Source organism: Ovis aries, chromosome 1 (genome assembly GCF_016772045.2).
Source record: "Ovis aries strain OAR_USU_Benz2616 breed Rambouillet chromosome 1, ARS-UI_Ramb_v3.0, whole genome shotgun sequence".
Taxonomy (NCBI): Eukaryota; Metazoa; Chordata; class Mammalia; order Artiodactyla; family Bovidae; genus Ovis; species Ovis aries.
Window position 1 is genome coordinate 99,184,880 of NC_056054.1, and position 18,160 is coordinate 99,203,039.

Here is an 18,160-nt window from a genome sequence, read left to right on the forward strand (position 1 = left end):
CCACTATTCCTAAAAACTGGCAATTGTAACTTCCCTCTCTCAGTACTGTGGATAGATGACTAGTTGGTATAATTTGTCCCAGCAGCTTCATTTCATTTAAAGCAGTTAGGTCCTATTTCATAATCAGTTCAGTTTGCTCCTACCAAGTGTTAGTCCTAATTCATTAAACATTGGAATGCCAATTAACTGTAGAGACAATACACAAAGATAACTCTTAATACAATACCATCTCTGCCTTCAAGACACCGCCATTTTTGAGCACAAGTTAGTACTAGAATGCAAAGATGAATACCCTCTAGCACAAACGTAATGAAAGGAGACAAATAAGTACAAGGATGTGTTGGGGGGCTGTAGTATAGAAGTGAAGGGGGAAAGGGTCAGGCAAGAAAGGAGGCAAAGAGAAGTGACACAATCTGTATTTTGAAAGATAGGGATTTACCAGGTGAAAGGGGGAAAGACCCCAGAGGGAAGCAGACCCTGTTTCTTAGGGGAACCACAAATATGATATGACTAGAAAACGGCATAAATCCTACCAGAATTGACAGGCAGGAGCAAGAACTGGTGGGTCCTTGCTGTGCTGTGGTAAGTAGCTTAGCTTATCCTGAGAGCACGGAGAAGCAAAATGAGCAGACTTGTATTTTGGAAAGATCACTCTGAACTGTAGAGAATGAATTGGCGGGGGCAGGACTATTTCAGTACAGTCACTCAGTTGTGTCCGACTCTGTGATCCCATGGACTGCTGCACACCAGGCCTCCCTGTCCATCACCAATTCCCAGGGTTTACTCAAACTCATGTCCATTGAGTTGGTGATGACATCCAACCATCTCAACCTCTGTCATCCCCTTTTCCTTCTGTCTGCAATCTTTCCCAGCATCAGGGTCTTTTCAGATGAGTCAGTTCTTTGCATCAGGTGGCCAAAGTATTGGAGTGTCAGCTTCAACATTAAGTCCTTCCAATGAATATTCAAGACTGATTTCTTTTAGGATGGACTACGTACAGATATGTAGTAATATCTCAGGTAGAATATGAGGAAGACTTGAACTAGGGCACTGGAAGCTGGAGATTAAGACACGGATTTGAGAACATTTAAGGAGGTAGAATCTGGTGGACTTGGCTGCCATTTGAGTGAAAAGAAAGAGAAGGTGTCAAGAATGTTTCCTGGGTGTCTGGCTAAGAGATAGATGTAATTAATCCGAGGTGTTACCTGCTAGCACAGGTGTGCAGAGTGCCCTGAGGGTTGCTTACATAGTTCCACCCATGCCTGGTGGGAAATGACACACGAGTCCAGAAATCACTCTCAGTCTAGGGATCATTTTCCTAAACAGAAGATGGGAGGACAAGAGGAGCTGAGGATCTAGAGGCGTTCCGCTTTGTCATTTACTTATAGCCTGCTGGATCATCCCCAAGGTTCTTCCCTAAGTTTCCCCCTGGGACGTTCCGGAAGCCCGGTTTCCTTCCGAGGCAGCGGAAGGCTCGGAAGGGAAGCGCTGCTGGGCCACCAGAGGGCGCCAAGTGCGCCGGAGCCCGTGATGGCGGCGGCACGGGTGCTGCTACTCCTCTCCGGGCGCCCGGAGTCGGTGAGCTTCGCGCAGAGTGTGTGCGGCCTCCTGGGCGCCGGGTCGGGGCTCGGGCCGTGGCCCACGCACTGCGGCCTGAAGCGGGGACAACTGGTCCTCTCGGACAAGCCTTTCCCAGGCGCGTCGGCCAGGCTTCCGCTCCAGGTGGGGAGAGGAGGGGACGCGATAGGGCGGCTGAAGGACCGAAGGAAGGAACCGGGAGAGGGTGGGAGCTGGAAGCGAGAGGCCTGGGCTGGTCACCTGCCTCGGGCTCCTCCAGTTCCTTGTCTCTTCTGCGATGTTAACCCCAGTGGCTCCCTCCCGCCAGCGACCCCCTTTCTGCCCTTTTGCGGCCCTGGACCAACAGCCCAGGGCTCCGGGGGTCGAGCTGCCCCCGAATGGTCGAGGTGTGGATCTGGGTGTGGCGGTCATTCTGCAGTCCAGCGATCAGACTGTCTTGTTGACGCGAAGGACAAGCACCCTCAACGTTTCGCCCAACCTCTGGGTACCCCCAGGTGAGTGAACTGAGGACAAGGCCCAATGTCCAGGAAAGAAATCTGCCTCTACCCTACAGCGCTTTTCCCAGTCTCAGAATGACAGAAGTAGGCCCAGACGTATGGTAGGTCCCAGAATCACAAGGGGCTACAACTGCACCTGTGTCCACTGGAGGAGGGGGCAAGCATAGTGAGTGGGGGTCCCTGGACAGGAACACTACCTTTCACCAACTGGCCCCACTGTTGTTGCAGGTGGGCATGTGGAACCTGATGAAGAGGTAACCAATCAACTGAGCCAAACTGCACCCTCTGCCAAAGGAGAGACCCTGTCTGGGACCATGTGGGGTGTGGGCTGGGGGAAGGCCAAACACAGGACTTGTAGGAGCCAGGCATTGGCCTCTCTGACCTCCTATCCTCTCACCCCCAGCTGCTGGATGGGGGGCTTCGAGAGCTTTGGGAGGAGAGTGGACTCCAGCTGCCCCAGGGCCAGTTCTCCTGGGTCCCTCTGGGGTTATGGGAGGTGAGACAGGGGCCTGGGAGAGGTTCCTTCCTACCTAACCAAGAGCACTTAATAACTACTAACCCACCAAAGCCCACAGAACAGCCTTACTTGCCTTGACCACTGGGGAACTGATGGGGTGTGGGTGGTTTGGAGTCCCCAATCCCATGACTGTTACCCACGTCCTTCCTACACCATTTATACTCTCCCCTTCCTCAGCTGCATTTTCAAAGTCTCAAAAAGGGACAGGAAGTTCTCTTTTTTTCTTCTTAGTCTGCCTACCCCCCTAAGCTGAGCTGGGGTCTCCCCAAATACCATCACATCGTTCTCTACATACTTGTCATCTCCCAGGAGTCACAGCAGCAGCTCCAGGTAGGGCTGGCAGTCAAGAAAGGAAATGTGGCTGAGGAGGCCCAGACAGACTGGTTCTAACGATGACTTAGGTGGGGGGAACTAAAGGATCAACATGTCTGGCCCCAGGCCCGGATTCAACCAAATGCAGGAGAGGTGAGTGCCTTCATGTGGCTGGGACCAGACATAGCAGCTGCAGTGGCTGCCACAGAGGATGGGACAGAGACCCCCAAACATCTTCCCCAGGACCTACCATCTTCTGTCCCGTAAGTAGGAACTTCTCCCTGTCCCTCCAACACATAGACATTGAGAAGTTCACCTTCTGCCTTCCTCCTCAGGGGAAGATATGTGTTGTGGGGGAGATTTAGGGAGGGAATGGGTCAACTGATAATGAAGAGAGCACATAGCTTAAAGACACTGCCTATGATACTCCTAAGGGTTCCTGTCTAACAGGCTGCCTGGGTTTCAGCCCCACACTCTCACTGGGGCAAGTCATTTTACCCTCCTTTCTGTAAAATGAGGTTAATCCCCCCACCCACCCCTCTCCTGTGGTTGTTGGGAGGATCATATGACCTAATGGATATGGAAGTGGGGCTAAGCCACAAGGCACAGCCCAGACAGGAGCTGTCATTCTGCAGTGCAGTGGAACTAAAAGAGAATGGAGGAGTCCAGCCTCTGGCCTTGCCCACATCCACCCTGCTGCGGACAACCCCAGCCACGGCAGACAGCAGAGAGAGGGTCAGCACTGGCACCAAGTTCGCCCTCACGCTCTGGCTGCAACATCTGGGCAGGTAAGGATGAGGAAGGACATAAGGGCTCCACGGTGTTGGGGTGAAGCGGCCAGTGGCTTATGGGCTTGGGGCAAAGAAAGGGAAAAAGAACAACTGCCCTGGCAAGTCCTCAGTGTAACACCCAGCGCTCACTTGGACCCAGGGCCAGCAAGGAAGAACAGAGTGTGGACCTCCCTCCCCACCTCCCCACACTAGGGATCTAGAAAGCCGAGTGCTTAATCACCTCCCAGCCCACCTCCGTGACACTCACAGAACATTCACAACCTTTATTATGGGTAAGAACTTTGCTACAACTGTGAAAATAAAAAGTAAAATTACAACATAGATCCTGGGCCCCAGAGGAGCCTGAAAAGGGAGACAGGAGAGAGCACAAGGATGCTCCCACCTCCCAGGAAAGGTGCAGAATGAACCAGACCTAACCCCAGGGCCACCAGCCTGTGGAAGCTCAGGCCCCAGGCTGGTCAGCGTAAGCAACGTTGTGAACTTAAATATATAAATAGAGACCCAGGCAGTCAGCCAGGCCCTTCTCCCAAACGCCTGGGGATCCGGGCTAAGGCCTTATCTCCTCCTCAGTCATACTGGGCAGTAGGAGGCAAGGAAGGTCATCTTTGGAATATTTTGGTTTTTCTTGTTTATGCACAAAAAATCTGCAACCCAAAATAGAATTCTCCGTCCATGTGTCTGCCTATCTCAGTCACTCCACCTGTCTGTTTGGCCAAAGAAAACGGAATGGACACGGAATGGACACGAAGAGATGATGGATGCGGGGAAGGAGCAGAGCCGGCTGTGGGGGCTGGGAAGAGAGGGCATCTGGGGGACACAAGAAAAGCCCCCTCCCCACGAGGCCCTAGACAGTCAAGGCTGAGGACTACTCAGCCCTTTCCCCAACTCGCATCCCATCCCATCTGCCTCCCACTGCCTAGGTTAACAGACCCAAAGGAATGTGCTGGATGTCAAAGAACGTTTCCAAAAACAGACCCCAAATGTCCTTAAAGAGGTTAAATATTAACCCTTTGGGTGCTAGCCTCGTCAGGCAGAGATGAGGCCAAAAAACCGGTGTCCATGAAGGTATTTCTGGCCTTTGACCAAAGCTCCCCTGCCCCCGCCCCAAGGGGTCAGAGCGACCAGGAGTCTAGACTCCACAGCATACTTGTTCAGTGTTGGGAGACTCAGTCCAGGGAAATGATGTCTGACCGACAGCCAGTCAAAGAGGGACCTGAGGGCAGGGGTCCTCCATGCCCTTCCCTTAAGGTCCCCCCAGGGGCCACAATGCTACTAACACGGCCAGGAGGGGGTGCCGGCGTGGCGCTGCGGTGAGAGCTCCCCAACGTGGGGGTGAGCGGGCCCAGGAAGTGGGAAGGGGTCCCTCGGTACTGGAAGAAGTGGCCCAGGGCATCCTGTTCATCTAGTGAGGTGATGACGGAGGGACCATAGTGCTAGGAGGAAGCAAGAGTGCGGTGTAAGATTTTATCCGGACCTTCCTTACCCGCCTCCCTCATCTCACAAATACCATATGGGATAAATCAACCCGTCAGAATCCCAAAGAGTTCTCTAAGAAGCAGGAGAACTCTCCTCTGATTCCTTCCCCTACACCCCAGCCCTCTTCCCTGCCCTGAGACAGCCCCACCAGCTTGGCCCTGTGGGCGTCTGAAATGTGTGGAATGTCCGGCTAGGGCAGCCACGGCACTCAAGTGCACGTGGGTTGGGGGCAGGGTGGGGGGTGAGCAGACAAGAGCAGAACTACACTAAAAACTAGAGACAAACAGTAATGGGACAGAGGAAAACTCGGGTGAGAATCTGAGGAAGTCCCAGGCAGGGCCTCAGAGGGAAATAAACTGCCCGTACTGCCCCGCCCTTCATGAAGAAGCCGATTTAGGTCTCTTGGGAAAATTGAGGGGCCCCGTCAGTTCCTAGAGAGGAAGCTTCAGAGATCTGAGGTGGAGAAGGGACCACTTACCTGACTCTCAGTCTGAAGGAAAGAAAATAAATCTAAACCTGGTAGGAAAAGAAAAATTAAAATCAACCTCGTATCTGAACACTTCATCACACACAACACACAAACTCAAAGAAGTTCCCTAGATTGTAGCCCTTTGCAAAACAGCCAAAACGCTTTGAAGAGGAGCAAGGGTTCTGAACTGGTTTGGGAGTGGACGTGGCAGGCCAGGGCCCCATGTTGTGATCCATGTCATACCTTGGATATCAGCCCCGAGGGGGAAGGCGGGTGGGTACTCGTGTAGTGGGAGACTGGACAGGAAATCCCCGCCCAGCGTGCCCATAGCAGGGCTCCGCAGCACCGAAGATGGCTGGTGACCAGATGTCAGGACTCTGTGGGAAAAGAGATGGAATCAGGTGCCCTCACCCAGTTCAGCATCCCAAGTCCCCTCTCTGCCCAGGCTTTGCCCATTCCTGATTTTTCCCTCTGTGCCCTGTGCTGTAGATTCAGCCTGTTTCTTCATACCCTTTGCTTCCAGGTAGAGCCGGGATGGCAGCTGAGGTGACAGGACAGTGCTTCTTCGTCGGGGGCAGGTCCTCCTCATCTGATGAGCTTTCTACTGTCAAGTCAATAACTTCAACCTTCTTCTTACTCTCCGATGGATTGCCCTCTTGGACTGGGCTATACTGGAGGCCTGTGGGCGGTAAGAAGGCTGTGTCTCAGAGAAGAAGCCACACAAGATTTAGCTCAACTGGGGGACAAGGGGTCACTCACCATCCAGCCCATACCCTGGCGGGGGGCAAACCTCAGATGCCTCCTTCTTGGGTTTCATTGGGCACCAGGATCCATCTTCCATGAACTGGATCTCATCACAATCCGAGCAGGAATTAAGAATCTCCATGAATAAACTGGGGGAGAGGAAAGATGGGAATTCACGTGGCTGGGAGGTGGCTGGAACAGTGGCCACAGAGTTCTGGGACTCACCTTCCTGAACCTGTTTCCTCATCTGTAAATTAGGGCTGTTATCCACCTTCCTGACCTCTCTGGGTTGTTGGAATCAAAGTAATGTGTACAAAGAAAGTGAAAGTGAAGTTGCTCAGTCATGTCTGACTCTTTCCGACCCCATGGACTAGAGTCCATGGAATTCTCCAGGCCAGAATACTGGAGTGGGTAACCTTTCCTTTCTCCAGGGAATCTTCCAAACCCAGGGATTAAACCCAGGTCTTCCACATTGCAGGCAGATTCTTTACCAGCTGAGCCACAAGGGAAGCCCAAGAATAGTGGAGTGGGTAGCCTATCCCTTCTCCAGGGGATCTTCCCAACCCAGGAATCGAACCGGGGTCTCCTGCATTGCAGGCAGATTCTTTACCAACTGAGCTATGAGGGAAGCGCAAGGTATATAAAAGAGCTGCAAAAACTTTAAATGCTAAGTTTTAAAATAAATACCTGCTAAAAAATCTGTTTCGTGTGGTACTAGGGACAAGACAGAACAAGCAGAGGTACAGAACACTATGAAAGCGTCAGTCGCTCAGTCGTGTCCCACTCTCTGTGACCCCGTGGACTGTAGCCCGCCAGGCTCCTCTGTCCATGGGATTTCCCAGGCAAGAATACTGGGGTGGATAGCCATTCCCTTCTCCAGGGGATCTCCTCGACCAGGGATTGAACCCGGGTGTCCTGCATTGCAGGCAGATTCTTTACCACTGAGCCACCAGGAAAGCCCGCTATACAGAACTCTATGCTGCTGCTGCTATAAACCACGTCAAAAAAGGCACTGGGAACAAGAACCAAAACAGAGTATCTGGAAGAGAGTTAAGACTCGCTAGATCAGCACATCCAGGCCCTCAAAAGAACCTGACTGCTATGTACAGTAAGAGGTCAGGTAATTGTTCTATGTAACAGTTCGTATACTTGGCTCTGCCACTTATTTACAGTATAACTTTTGAGCAAGATACTGCATCTTTCTAGGCTTCAGCTTCCCTCACCTATGACGACAGTACCCATCTCACAGGGTTATTGGCATCTCACAGGTTTCAATGAGATAAGGCATGCAAAGTTCTCAGCACAATGTGTAGTGAGTCCTCAATGTGGGAAGATAGATAATATTTATATAAAATAGACAGGTAAGCGGGTTCAAGGGAGGGGAAGTAAGTTATAGATATGGATTTATATATAGGAGAGGGGCAGTCCTAGCAGACATCCTCAGTAAAAGGAAGCGGAATGCAGAATGGTCCTACCCATCAATGATAAGAGATTCATAGGGAGCTTTCTTGTCACACACAGGACATGTCCACGTTGGCTTCTTCTCGTTCATCTGTAGATAAAGGGCAGCATCGAAGCTCTGCAGGTGGGCGCAGGTGAGGGCACGGCAAGGGACAGTCAAGCGCATCTTCCCCAGCTGAGGAGAGACAAGTTCTCTGGTCAGAGTCCCCATATCCCAGAAAGCTTTATGCCAACCTCCCTAAGAACCCTCATCTGCGTCCAGAAGTTCATCCCACCCCTCCTCCCCCTTCTCCTCTCCCTGGTACCCACCGGGCACATGAGTGACACCCGGAGACTCGTAGTAGCCACCTCACTGTCCGGGTCAGCAGTCAACTTCTCCTTGACTGAAACAAGAGTGGGGCCAGAGCCACGGGGTCAGCAAGGCTGGAGAGAGACCCAGGAGATGCTGAAGCCAGAAGCAGATGACCCTGGCTGAGAGGCAGCTGGGGAGAGAGGCTTTGGGAGCCTATGGGATAGCATATGGGAGTGGCTTGGGACCTGCATTATGAAGGTGGGGGAAGGGGATCTGCCAGTCCCTAAAGATGCTTAATCTTCAGCATCTTTGGCAGAGACGACCTAGAGGGAATTGAAGCATCGCCAAGACAGTTGGAGTAGACAATACTTAAGACTCTTTCTAGGGACTTCCCTGATGGTCAGTGGTTAATACTTCATTTTTCCATTGCAAGGGGCACAGGTTCAATCCCTGGTCAGGGAACCAAACCTGCATGCCATAAATAAATTAAAATTTTAAGTTTAAAAAAGACTTTCTGGTCTGGAGAACCGATATTCCAACAGTTAGGGTCTGTGAGGTACAAAGCAGATGTATAACTGGGAATGCAAGAGTGTCACTCAACGCCTGGAGTGGCCCCACTTTTCAACCACAAAGACTGGTAAGAGGGGTACCGCAAGGGTTTTAGGGTTCATGTAAAAGGTAACAAGGTAAGTTGTCACAAGAAGGGTATAAGTTTAACTATAAAGGCCAGAGGGCCAGGAAAAACTGCATCTGGGTCGAGGGAAGAGGGGCAAGATGTTACTCACTCAGTGCCCGGGAGTGGTCTGGGTTCCGGATGCCCTTTGCTCTGAGTTTTTGTAGCAGGGTCCCTGCCGTCAGCTGCCTCACCAGGTACACGGACAAGGAGTAATTCTACTTGGAGGTAGGGGAAACAATTAGCCTCTGCACTGTACACCACCACTACCGCCGTCTCCACTTTGTCACACAAGGGCCAGAGGCAGCAAGTTGAGGGAGAGAGACCCACAAAGAGATATATGTTTCCCCAGCCCAAGACACTTGGTGGTCCCCTCTCATTCCCTGCAGGCTTCTCCAGGTTCCCTGCCTCAACCATGCTCACCCGTCCAAACTCAGACGACCAGTTGACCACAATGGTGTTGGGAACAGTGGCCGAGAGACGAGCCAGGGGTGTGATGTTGATGGGGCGGCTGGGTCTCTTGGGCTCAGCCCCGTTCTTGGTAGGGGGAAGGTAACCCTGGAGGACGGAGGGGCAGACTGGTCAACACATCTTGTCTTAGGTTACTCACTTTCTGGAGAAAAGGTCAGCTCACTCTCTGACCAAGGAGATGGGGGCCCATTCAGTGATTCAAAAAACTGGGGCACTATCTAGGGTTGGGAGTGAGGTTCATTCCTGGGGGAAAAGGAGAGCTTATTCACTGACCAAAGATAAAGGAACCTGCTCACTGCCTTCTTAAAAAGGAAGAGTAGGGATACCCGATTTCTTCTAACCCTCAACTCTAGGATCATCACTTCTGAGAATCTTCTCTGAGTCTTTGGGTTGAACTAATATTCCTCCTGATGCTGGGAAAGACTGAAGGCAAAAGGAGAAAAGGGCAGCAGAGGATGAGACAGTTGGATGGCAACAATGACTCAATGGACATGAACCTGGGTGAACTCCGGGAGATGGTGAAGGACACTAAGGGCTTCCATGCTGTAGTCCCTGGGGTCGCGAAGAGTTGGACACAACTTAGCGACTGAACAACAACAATGTCCCTCCTCTGGGTTCTAAGAGAACTTTCGTTCAGCCCTATCCTAGTTCTCGCTAGACTATATCGATTCAGGCAGTAAACTGAGCACCTACTATGTGTCAGGCACTGTGCTAGGCACGTCTCTTTCATAACAGATGTGTAGCTAACATTGAAGAACTGAAACAAAGAAAGGGTGACTGTCAGAAGAAGAGCATTTACCGGCAGGGGGCATAGTTTCCCATTGACCTTGACAAAGAGGTTGGGGGGGAAGTAATCTTCCTGGGGGCAGCTGGTCTCACAGAGACAGAACCTGGTAACAGATAAGAGAAGATGAAAGTGTGGGAGGCAGTTTCTGGAACAAAATCTGACAAAGAGAGGTAGGCAATCTCAGAAAATCAGTCAAGGGTATCTGTAGCCTTTAGCTTCCAAACAAGAATTCCAGGGCTAGGGCGGGTGTCACGGAGCAGGGGTGTCTCCCAATAGGAGCGCTCACACCCTCACTTCGTTCCCACCCTCAGTGGGAGTCCTGCTGGGAGACAGCATCAACTCACCTTAACTGCACCTGTATGGTATAATCGCATTTGGCTCCTGGCAGAACCTCTCTGAAACAGGGAGGGAGAGAGAGACATGTCAGTGTATGGCCCCTGGCGGGTAGCGCAGGGGTGAACAGAGAAACAGAGAGTTAGATGTCCAGGGGATAGAGACGAGACACACAAGAGAATGAGGGACAGAGCAGGTGCAGGAGAATGGTGAGAAGGAGGGCAAAAAAGAAAAGAAGAAAGTCAGAGAGCGGAGTCTCAGGGTAACCACCCAAGGATGAGGCAGGAGGACTCAAAGAGACAAACCTGGAAGTAAGAATCTGCTGCACTTGCTGGGGGGTGAGGGCAAAGGTGAAGTGCGCTTCCTCAAACCGCTGGCTAGAAGTGGATGCTGAGGACACAAAGGGGCAGTTATTCCCAAGCCCGTGCCCAGGGGGCCACAGAAGTGGCCCCTATTCCAGTTTGCTGAGCCCACAGGACAAAGCCTAAGAAAGGCTTGAGGAAGAAGCAGGGAGGCCAGGAAGACCCAGGGACCACAAAGAGCCATACCTAGGGTGGTGGGCCGGATGAGCTCCCCGTAGATTTCATAGAAGGGCAATGGTTTCATGGTAACGTCAGGGTGCACAGGCTGGGGCAGAGGAGGGTGCATGTCCACTTCACGCTTGGGGCCCAGCAGGGTGCCAGGGGCCAAGAGGGCCGGGGGAATGGGAGCCAGAGGACCAGGAGAGCCTACAGGAGGGGTTCCAGGGGGCAAGGAGAGCAGAGAAAGATCAGAGGGCCCCAGGGTCTTGCGGGGAAAGCGTCGGCGGTAAAGCTCTTTGATCTTCATCTGGACGCTGGGGGCACAGCTGGACTTGAGGAGGTGTAGGGCCTTGGCCAGCAGCTCGTGCTTCCGTCCGCTCTTGTTCCGGCCAGCAAAGCCGAGGAGCACCTGGAGCTCAGACACCCGGAAACTCATCACCATGTGCTGTGGAGATCAGAGAAGCTTGAGGATCCTACCTTGCACAGGCCTGTCCTGCCAAAGACACCAGGGCTGAGCTATTAGGTGGGGAATGTGCTTTCCCTCCAGCACTGATCTGAAAGATGCTTTGCAGCCAGTGGATTGCTGCCAAACTGCCCACCTAGCCAAAAGGACATCTAGCTCCCATCCTAGCAACCCTCAGGTCACCTCTCCACTACCCCCCCAGGCTTGAACAATCCTGTCTCCCCATCTTATCAGCTGACCATGTGGGCGCAGGGTGCCTGCCACCCTACAGCACACCTCTGAGTCCACTACAGCCTCCTCCCACCACCCTGCCTTGAGCCTGGACTCTCCTTTAAGCTGCTTATCTCCTCTCCTGCTCTTTCGCAGACTCTCAGACCCATCCTAGCCTCCTGGGAAGGGGACAGGAGACGGGGAGGAAGGGGAGAAGAGGATTCAGGCCAGACAGCCCCACAGAGAAGAAAGGGGCCAGGTGGCTGGAGGACTGTGCCTCAAAATCAACTCCTTTCCACCCCTCAATCTACCTCAGCTATTTTCCCCAAGCTTTTGTGGCCAGGTCAGGGTTCAATGCTTATAACTTCCCAAACCTTTCCTTGGTGTTATTTACATAACTACTCATCCCTCAGTCCTATTTTTTCTGGGAGAGAAACAGGAGTAAAACTTGGGGTGAGGGGTTAACAGTGAATTGTGGAGTCCAGGTATCCTTCCTGTTTACCTGTTTACTCCATCTGCCAGGAACTAATAACCTGCTTCTCTCCTACCCAGAGAAAGTAAGTGATTCTTCCCTTCCTCCACAGGGGTGGAAGAAACGAGGGGAAAGCTCTAAAGAGAGCCCCTGGAAGAATAGGGAGGTGATCAGCCCCTGAGCCAGACTGCAGAACTGCATGCTCTCCTAGGAAACTGGAACCAGTGACTAGACCTCAGGCCTTCCCATGACTCTGGTTCCATTTCAAAAGGCAGAATAAAGCCAGGAGCAAGGGGGTGAACCCCATGGTTTTTAAAGGTTCTGCAAGATGGTTATTTATCCTCAAGATTCTGGTAGTGGTAAGCTCTCCGCTTAAAGAACTCACTTCTGTGAATCTCCAGGAGACCCTGCCACGGGCCAATCTTGCTAATCATCTGCAATTCTTATGGAGGCATTATGGCTTTGGGCCCCTTTTGAGGAATATAATTAAAAACTTGCTCCTCTACCTTTACCCTCATCCTTATCTCCTCGGTCCTGTCTTTATTTCTCCATTAGCTTTGTCAAGAAATTCTTTTCAATCCCATAGTCTAACACTTCTCTCTCTCTGCCCAGAGATACCGACTCACTAAGGCAGGACCTTCCTCTCAGCCTCCAGGATGCTTCTGCCCCACCCCTTCGATCTATCCCCGTACAGCCCCGCCCCCTAGATCTCAGCCACCTACTGGTACTTCCCAAGGCTCAGATCCCAACAGCAGCCCCAAAGTCACTATCCTCTCAGCGCCTTTCCCCCAGGAGCCTCCCGGTAATCGGCCCCCCAGCCCCATTCCCATCACCTGCCCCCTACTGTCACCTCTCTAGGCCTCGATCGACTCGCCCGCTGTGCCTCCACAGCAGCTTTTCCTCCCCGCCCTACCCCTACATCTGCCCCTACTACCAAATTCGACTTCTACCCCGCGTCCCCGCCCCCTGAGCCTCGGCCCCCAACAGCTGCAATTCCCCTCGGCCCCACCCCTACATCTGCCCCGCGGCCCCGCCCCCGGAGCCCCACGCAGCCCCTTCCTCGCCACAGCCACTTCTCTCCATCCCCAGCAGCCAGTCCCCACCACGTCTCCAGCCCCCACCCGAGCCCTCAGCACCCAGTCTCGGTCGCTTCCCAGACTCGGCGTACAGCCCGGCTCAGTCCAGATGGGGATGGGGGAGGGGGCCGGTACCTTTAATTCGCCCAGCTCCGCCATCTTGAGACATCGCAGGCGCCCGAGCCCGAGCCGGAGCTCAGGCCCAGGGACCGGCGCACAACTCTCCACCCCGGCGCCGGCCGCAAATGCCGCCTGCTCCGCCCCGTCCGGCCCCCTACACCTCCCCTTCCCGGCCCCGCCCGCCGGGTTTCGGACGAACCCCGGCCTCAGCCCCTCCCTCCACAGCCGGACCCAGCCGCTGCACGTCTTTGGCCGCGGTGCCAGACCCGTAGACCCGGAGGGAGTGTGCCGCCCGAAGGATCGCGGGGTCCCCGGTGGCATGGGAGAGGAGGTGAACCCGAAGTACATGGGGGAGGGGGGCCTTGCCACGCCGGAGTCGGGAAGGGATGAGCTTTGAGAAAGCCAAAGATATTTGGGATATGGAGGGAAAAGTCTCGAGAAGGGCTTAATCTCAGAGAAATGGGGGAGGGGGAAGCGAAGTTGGAGCAAACCCCCTCGTTTCCCTATCTACAAGTTTAACCAGCCAAATTCAAGAGTTCCACCAACTCGGGAAATGGGTGAGACCTGATCCATTTTAGGGACGCCAAGGAGTCGTAAATAGTTTATTTCAAGACGGCTATTCTCAATTCTTCACCCCCTCCCCCCGCCCCGGTTACATTGTATTTCATGGTCCCGCGGCAGGGCTCAAATTCGCCAGCAAAAAAGTTTCGTGCCGAGAGTGGGACTTACCAGCACAGTTGCAGGGAGCGGGGAGGGGACTCGGGACGCTCAGAGGGTGGGCTGGGGAGATGGGGGGGAGGGGGCCCGGCGCTGCTCCCAAGGTCTGCACGGCTGGAGGTCGGTCCGGCAGCTGGACGTTGCAGCCGCAGCTCCGCCCGGGCGGGAGCTCGGCCCGGCCCAGCGCTAGGGTTGGGGCCGCCCCCTCCTGGATGAGCCCGCCAGGACAGCGGAGAAGTGGGGAGGGGCGGAGTCTGAGACGGGAGAGGGCGGGACTCTGAGCCTGCGGAGGAGAAATTAACTCCTCTAGGGAGTGGATGGGAGAGACGTTCTTTGATTTCACCATTCTCACTACTGTTCTGACTCCCTGCAAGCAAACCCTTCTATGTGTTTTGAGTGGAAGTAAGCTGCAAATAAGACGGTGTGGACCAGAAATCCGATCGCTTAAAGAGGTAGCTACTTACAGTGAGTCTCTCCCTACGGGAAAGAAAACATGAACTGCTAAAATCCGAAGTGTACCTAAACCCTACTTCCACCTGTGGTCCCCTACTCCCTACCTCAAATACACAGACTGTCACCAGAGACTTAAGAGCTTTAATGTAGTTGAAGGTGAATGGAGGGGAGGTTTTCTCACCGAGAAAGGGCAATTTTTCTGCCTCTCTCTGAACTGCCTACTCTCCTTCCTCCAAAGCCATAGACCCAGTTCCCTTGAAAATACCAACTTGAGAGCAGTTTACCCAAACTAGGTATTGGAAAAATACACAGCATTTTGCACTTGGTTGGGACCTAAGTGATAATGTCATTTGTTCAATAAATATTTGATTACTGTTCAAAGATTGTTAGGTGGTGAGGACATAAAATCCTTGCAGGAGCTTCCAGCCTAGCAGCAGCCAGATGGTTAAACCAATAACTGGCATACAGAAAGAGTACTTTAGTAAATAATATGAATAATCTTATTTTGCTTACTTTCAATATAACCCTTCCCATGAAACCCCAAAACTGTAAGATTGAAGGTGCCAGCCTACCAACACCCCCAGGTACCTGCTGAACTGGACCATGCCCAACTACTTTGGGTTTTGTCCGTAGGGAGGATGTCTGCCCTCTCCAGACATTCAGGTTCTTTCCTTGCTGCTCTGCTGCTGGCAGTAGTGGAACCTCAATCTCAAATATTTGGTTCTAAATCCCAGCTGCTCCCTCTAACACTTCAGCCTTCATCAGGCTCTGAGCTCATTTTTTTGTTAAGTCCTCTATATCAAAGGAGGAGAAGAGGACAACAGGGAATGAGATGGTTGGATGGCATCACCGACTCAATGGACATGAGTTTGAGCAAGCACCAGGAGATGGTGCAGGACATGGAAACCTGGCCTGCTGCAGTCCATGGGGTCGCAAAGAGTTGGATAGGACTGAGCAACTGAACAACAGCAACAAATCAAAAGTTACTATGGACTAGTTTATATCATCTAGAATTTTCACTGGTTTCAGGGGAAGGAGAATAGGAAAGATTAAAAGAGAGAGAGAGATGGGGGAAGTCTTTTTGAAAGTCTTTGACGGGTATGTTCATCATCTTGGTGTGATGGTTTTATGGGTGTATGTGCTGTGCTTAGTCGCTCAGTTGTGTCCAACTCTTTATGACCCCATGGACTATAGCCCACCAGGCTCCTCTGTCTATGTGGTTTCTCTAGGCAAGAATACTGGAGTGGGTTGCCATGCCCTCCAGGGGATCTTCCCAACCCAGGGATCAAACCCAGGTCTCCCGAATTGCAGGTAGATTCTTTACTGTCTGAGCCACCAGGGAAGCCCAAGAATACTGGAGTGGGTAGCCTATCCCTTCTCCAGGGGATCCTCCTGACCCAGGAATCAAATTGGGGTCTCCAGCATTGCAGGTGAATTCATTAGTGGCTGAGCTACCAGGGAAGCCCCTTATGGGTATATAAATATGTCAAAATTGATCAAACTGTACACTTTACATGCAGCTTCTTGTATGTCAGTTATACCTCAATAAAGCTGTAAAAATATAAAGGAAAAAAGGCAACCTCACCTTGATTGCTAGTAATTTTTTTTTTTTTACTGATCTAAAGATACGGTTTTTTTAAAGGTAACAGCAACATCAAAAAGGACATCTCAAAAGAAGTAGATATAAATGGAGACATGAGAAGGAAGGAAGGGAGAACTGAAAATGTCCAAGAGTAGGGAAAAGAGCAATAGAAAAGAGCTGGTGTTTAAGATTCTCATCTTGGAATTTCCTTTGGTCCTGGGGCTTCTTTCTTTCCTGGTTATCTCTGTCATGAACCTCCAGTTTCCCATCTAATTTAGTCTTGAATATCTGTCTCTCTTGGGCCTTCTGTCTTATATAGATAGGTTTGAGTCCTGGGTCTTTATGTGTGCTAGGGCACTTCCATCTTTTGGGTCACAGGTCTTCAAGATAAGGTTTTTTAATCCCATCCTGGGTCTTTGGCCTTCTGTCTCACTGAGACTTGAGTCTTCTATCCAACTCCAGTCTAGACCCTTGGATCTTCTGTTGGTTTGGGATCATCTCACAGGGGGGCCTGGCATAAGGAACAGCTCTGCAATGCTTATTTTGATAGCTGACACTCTGCACCTACTGGAAGGGGTTAGGAGGCGCCTTTACAAACAGGCAAAAGAGCACACACACACGCACAAAAAAAAATGCAAGGAGACAGAATTGCATGAAATCAAAGAGAGGAAGACATAATCTCAAGAAATACTCAAAAGTGAATAGAAAGGCAAAAGGAGAGAAGAACCAAGAGAACAGAGATGAATGCTGAAACTGAAAACCACAAAGAACAAAGAGACACTGGGGCACACAAAGCATGGGGAAAAAAGAGAAAATGGCCAGAGAAAGGCACAAAGAATATGTAGAAAAGAGAAATATGCAAGATAAAGGGTAGAAACAGCAGAAGGGTAGCCAGTATCAGAAAAGGTGAAATGTCAAACCAACAAGGGGAACGGGTGACAGTTCAAAGAGAAAAAGAAGAGAGGCAGGCATAGCAAGAAATGAGCACAAGGCACATATAACTCGAGGCTCAAAGAGAACAGTGAAAGAAGAGCTAGATCTAGCGGAGCAAGGAGAATCAGATTGCTAGTAATTTAATAAAGGCGGGATCTCCTATAATAGTTAATTTGAATCCCCAAGAAAAAGAGGAAACGCTCTTCCAAGGAGGAGCTGCTCAGCAATGGACTTGAAGAGGTTGCTGGTAGTGTTGCAGGGAGAAGTCAATTCTGACTCCATGTTGGAACTGTTTCTTTCACTTGCCTTCCATTGTTTTTGTTATTATAATCATACATAAAGCCCTACTTCAGAGAATTCTGCCCTTACCTCACTGTTAAGGGAAAGTGCCTCTGTTCATAACCCTGTCCACCTGTGAATTGCAAGAAGAAAGAAATTTAACACATCCCCTTGCCTGAGGCTTGCCATTCTAGGAGATATTTGCAAGATTAATGGCCTTTTTTTTACTTTGTTTCCTCACCTACCACCGCCCCCCATCTCTGATCCATAAGAACCTGGTATCCAGACCCAGAACATGATGTTATTTTGAGATGTTGCCATCTTCTGGATCAACCAGCTTTCCAAATAAAATTCCTTGCCTCAACATTTTGTCTCAGAGTCCTTGGCCTGTCATGAGGGAGAGTGAACTTGGACTCCGTAACAGTAGCAAGAGCAGCAGCTCCAAGAAAATGTTCCAAAAGCTATCCCAAGGAGATTAGAATGGACATTTCCCTGATGGGGCATAACTCATGGAGATATTCCCCAACCCATCCCTTATATCTCAAGAAAAACAAATTCACAAGGGGAGAAAAAAAAGTTCATTGCCGTTTTAAGTTCTAGCATCCCTATAGGATAACATAGAACTAGGAACCAGGGCTCCTGGGTCTGATCTTGCCTGCAAGCTCTCTCTATCCCCAGTGCCTGGCACTTAGTAGACCCTCTTCACATCAGTGTAATAAAGTTATGTGACCAGACAAAGGAGGTGAACTGCACATCAGAACCAAGTTTCAGATCGAGGGCATTCAAAAAACATGGTCTGGGGTTCAAACTCCATCAGGGCTCACCAAGCTTCACCTCCTCTCATGTGTACACCCCATCTGGAGAAGGAGAGAGAAGTGAAGCAGGAATAGTTAAGTCCCTACTGAAGTTCTACTAAAGAGACAGTCCAGGAAG

At 51.3% G+C, this 18,160-nt stretch overlaps 2 protein-coding genes across 5 annotated transcripts; one reads left to right on the plus strand and one right to left on the minus strand.

The window, feature by feature from the left end:
• The first annotated feature begins 1,511 nt into the window (after nucleotides 1-1,511).
• NUDT17 (nudix hydrolase 17) lies at nucleotides 1,512-7,084 on the plus strand. 2 transcript variants are annotated; one of them, XM_027973947.3, is made up of 8 exons: nucleotides 1,512-1,722; nucleotides 1,886-2,072; nucleotides 2,304-2,329; nucleotides 2,479-2,571; nucleotides 2,824-2,922; nucleotides 3,031-3,167; nucleotides 3,540-3,692; nucleotides 6,164-7,084. In XM_027973947.3, the coding sequence occupies exons 1-8, from the start codon at nucleotides 1,531-1,533 to the stop codon at nucleotides 6,165-6,167; spliced, it is 891 nt and encodes a 296-aa protein (XP_027829748.1). In that variant the 5' UTR covers nucleotides 1,512-1,530; the 3' UTR covers nucleotides 6,168-7,084. The 2 variants fall into 2 exon arrangements, with proteins under 2 accessions (XP_027829748.1, XP_042109421.1); XM_042253487.2 differs by lacking the exon at nucleotides 2,479-2,571.
• Nucleotides 3,944-14,115, minus strand: PIAS3 (protein inhibitor of activated STAT 3). 3 transcript variants are annotated; one of them, XM_012179957.4, is made up of 14 exons: nucleotides 13,993-14,115; nucleotides 10,950-11,367; nucleotides 10,707-10,791; nucleotides 10,413-10,463; nucleotides 10,081-10,171; nucleotides 9,234-9,368; nucleotides 8,923-9,028; nucleotides 8,155-8,228; nucleotides 7,860-8,020; nucleotides 6,400-6,533; nucleotides 6,151-6,319; nucleotides 5,884-6,017; nucleotides 5,650-5,687; nucleotides 3,944-5,128 (listed from the first exon to the last, which is right to left on the minus strand). In XM_012179957.4, the coding sequence occupies exons 2-14, from the start codon at nucleotides 11,362-11,364 to the stop codon at nucleotides 4,862-4,864; spliced, it is 1,860 nt and encodes a 619-aa protein (XP_012035347.2). In that variant the 5' UTR covers nucleotides 11,365-11,367; nucleotides 13,993-14,115; the 3' UTR covers nucleotides 3,944-4,861. The 3 variants fall into 3 exon arrangements, with proteins under 3 accessions (XP_012035347.2, XP_027829743.1, XP_042109418.1); XM_027973942.3 differs by lacking the exon at nucleotides 13,993-14,115 and adding an exon at nucleotides 13,279-13,400; XM_042253484.2 differs by lacking the exon at nucleotides 13,993-14,115 and adding an exon at nucleotides 13,279-13,400 and having other exon boundaries at nucleotides 10,950-11,415.
• Nucleotides 14,116-18,160: the final 4,045 nt, after the last annotated feature.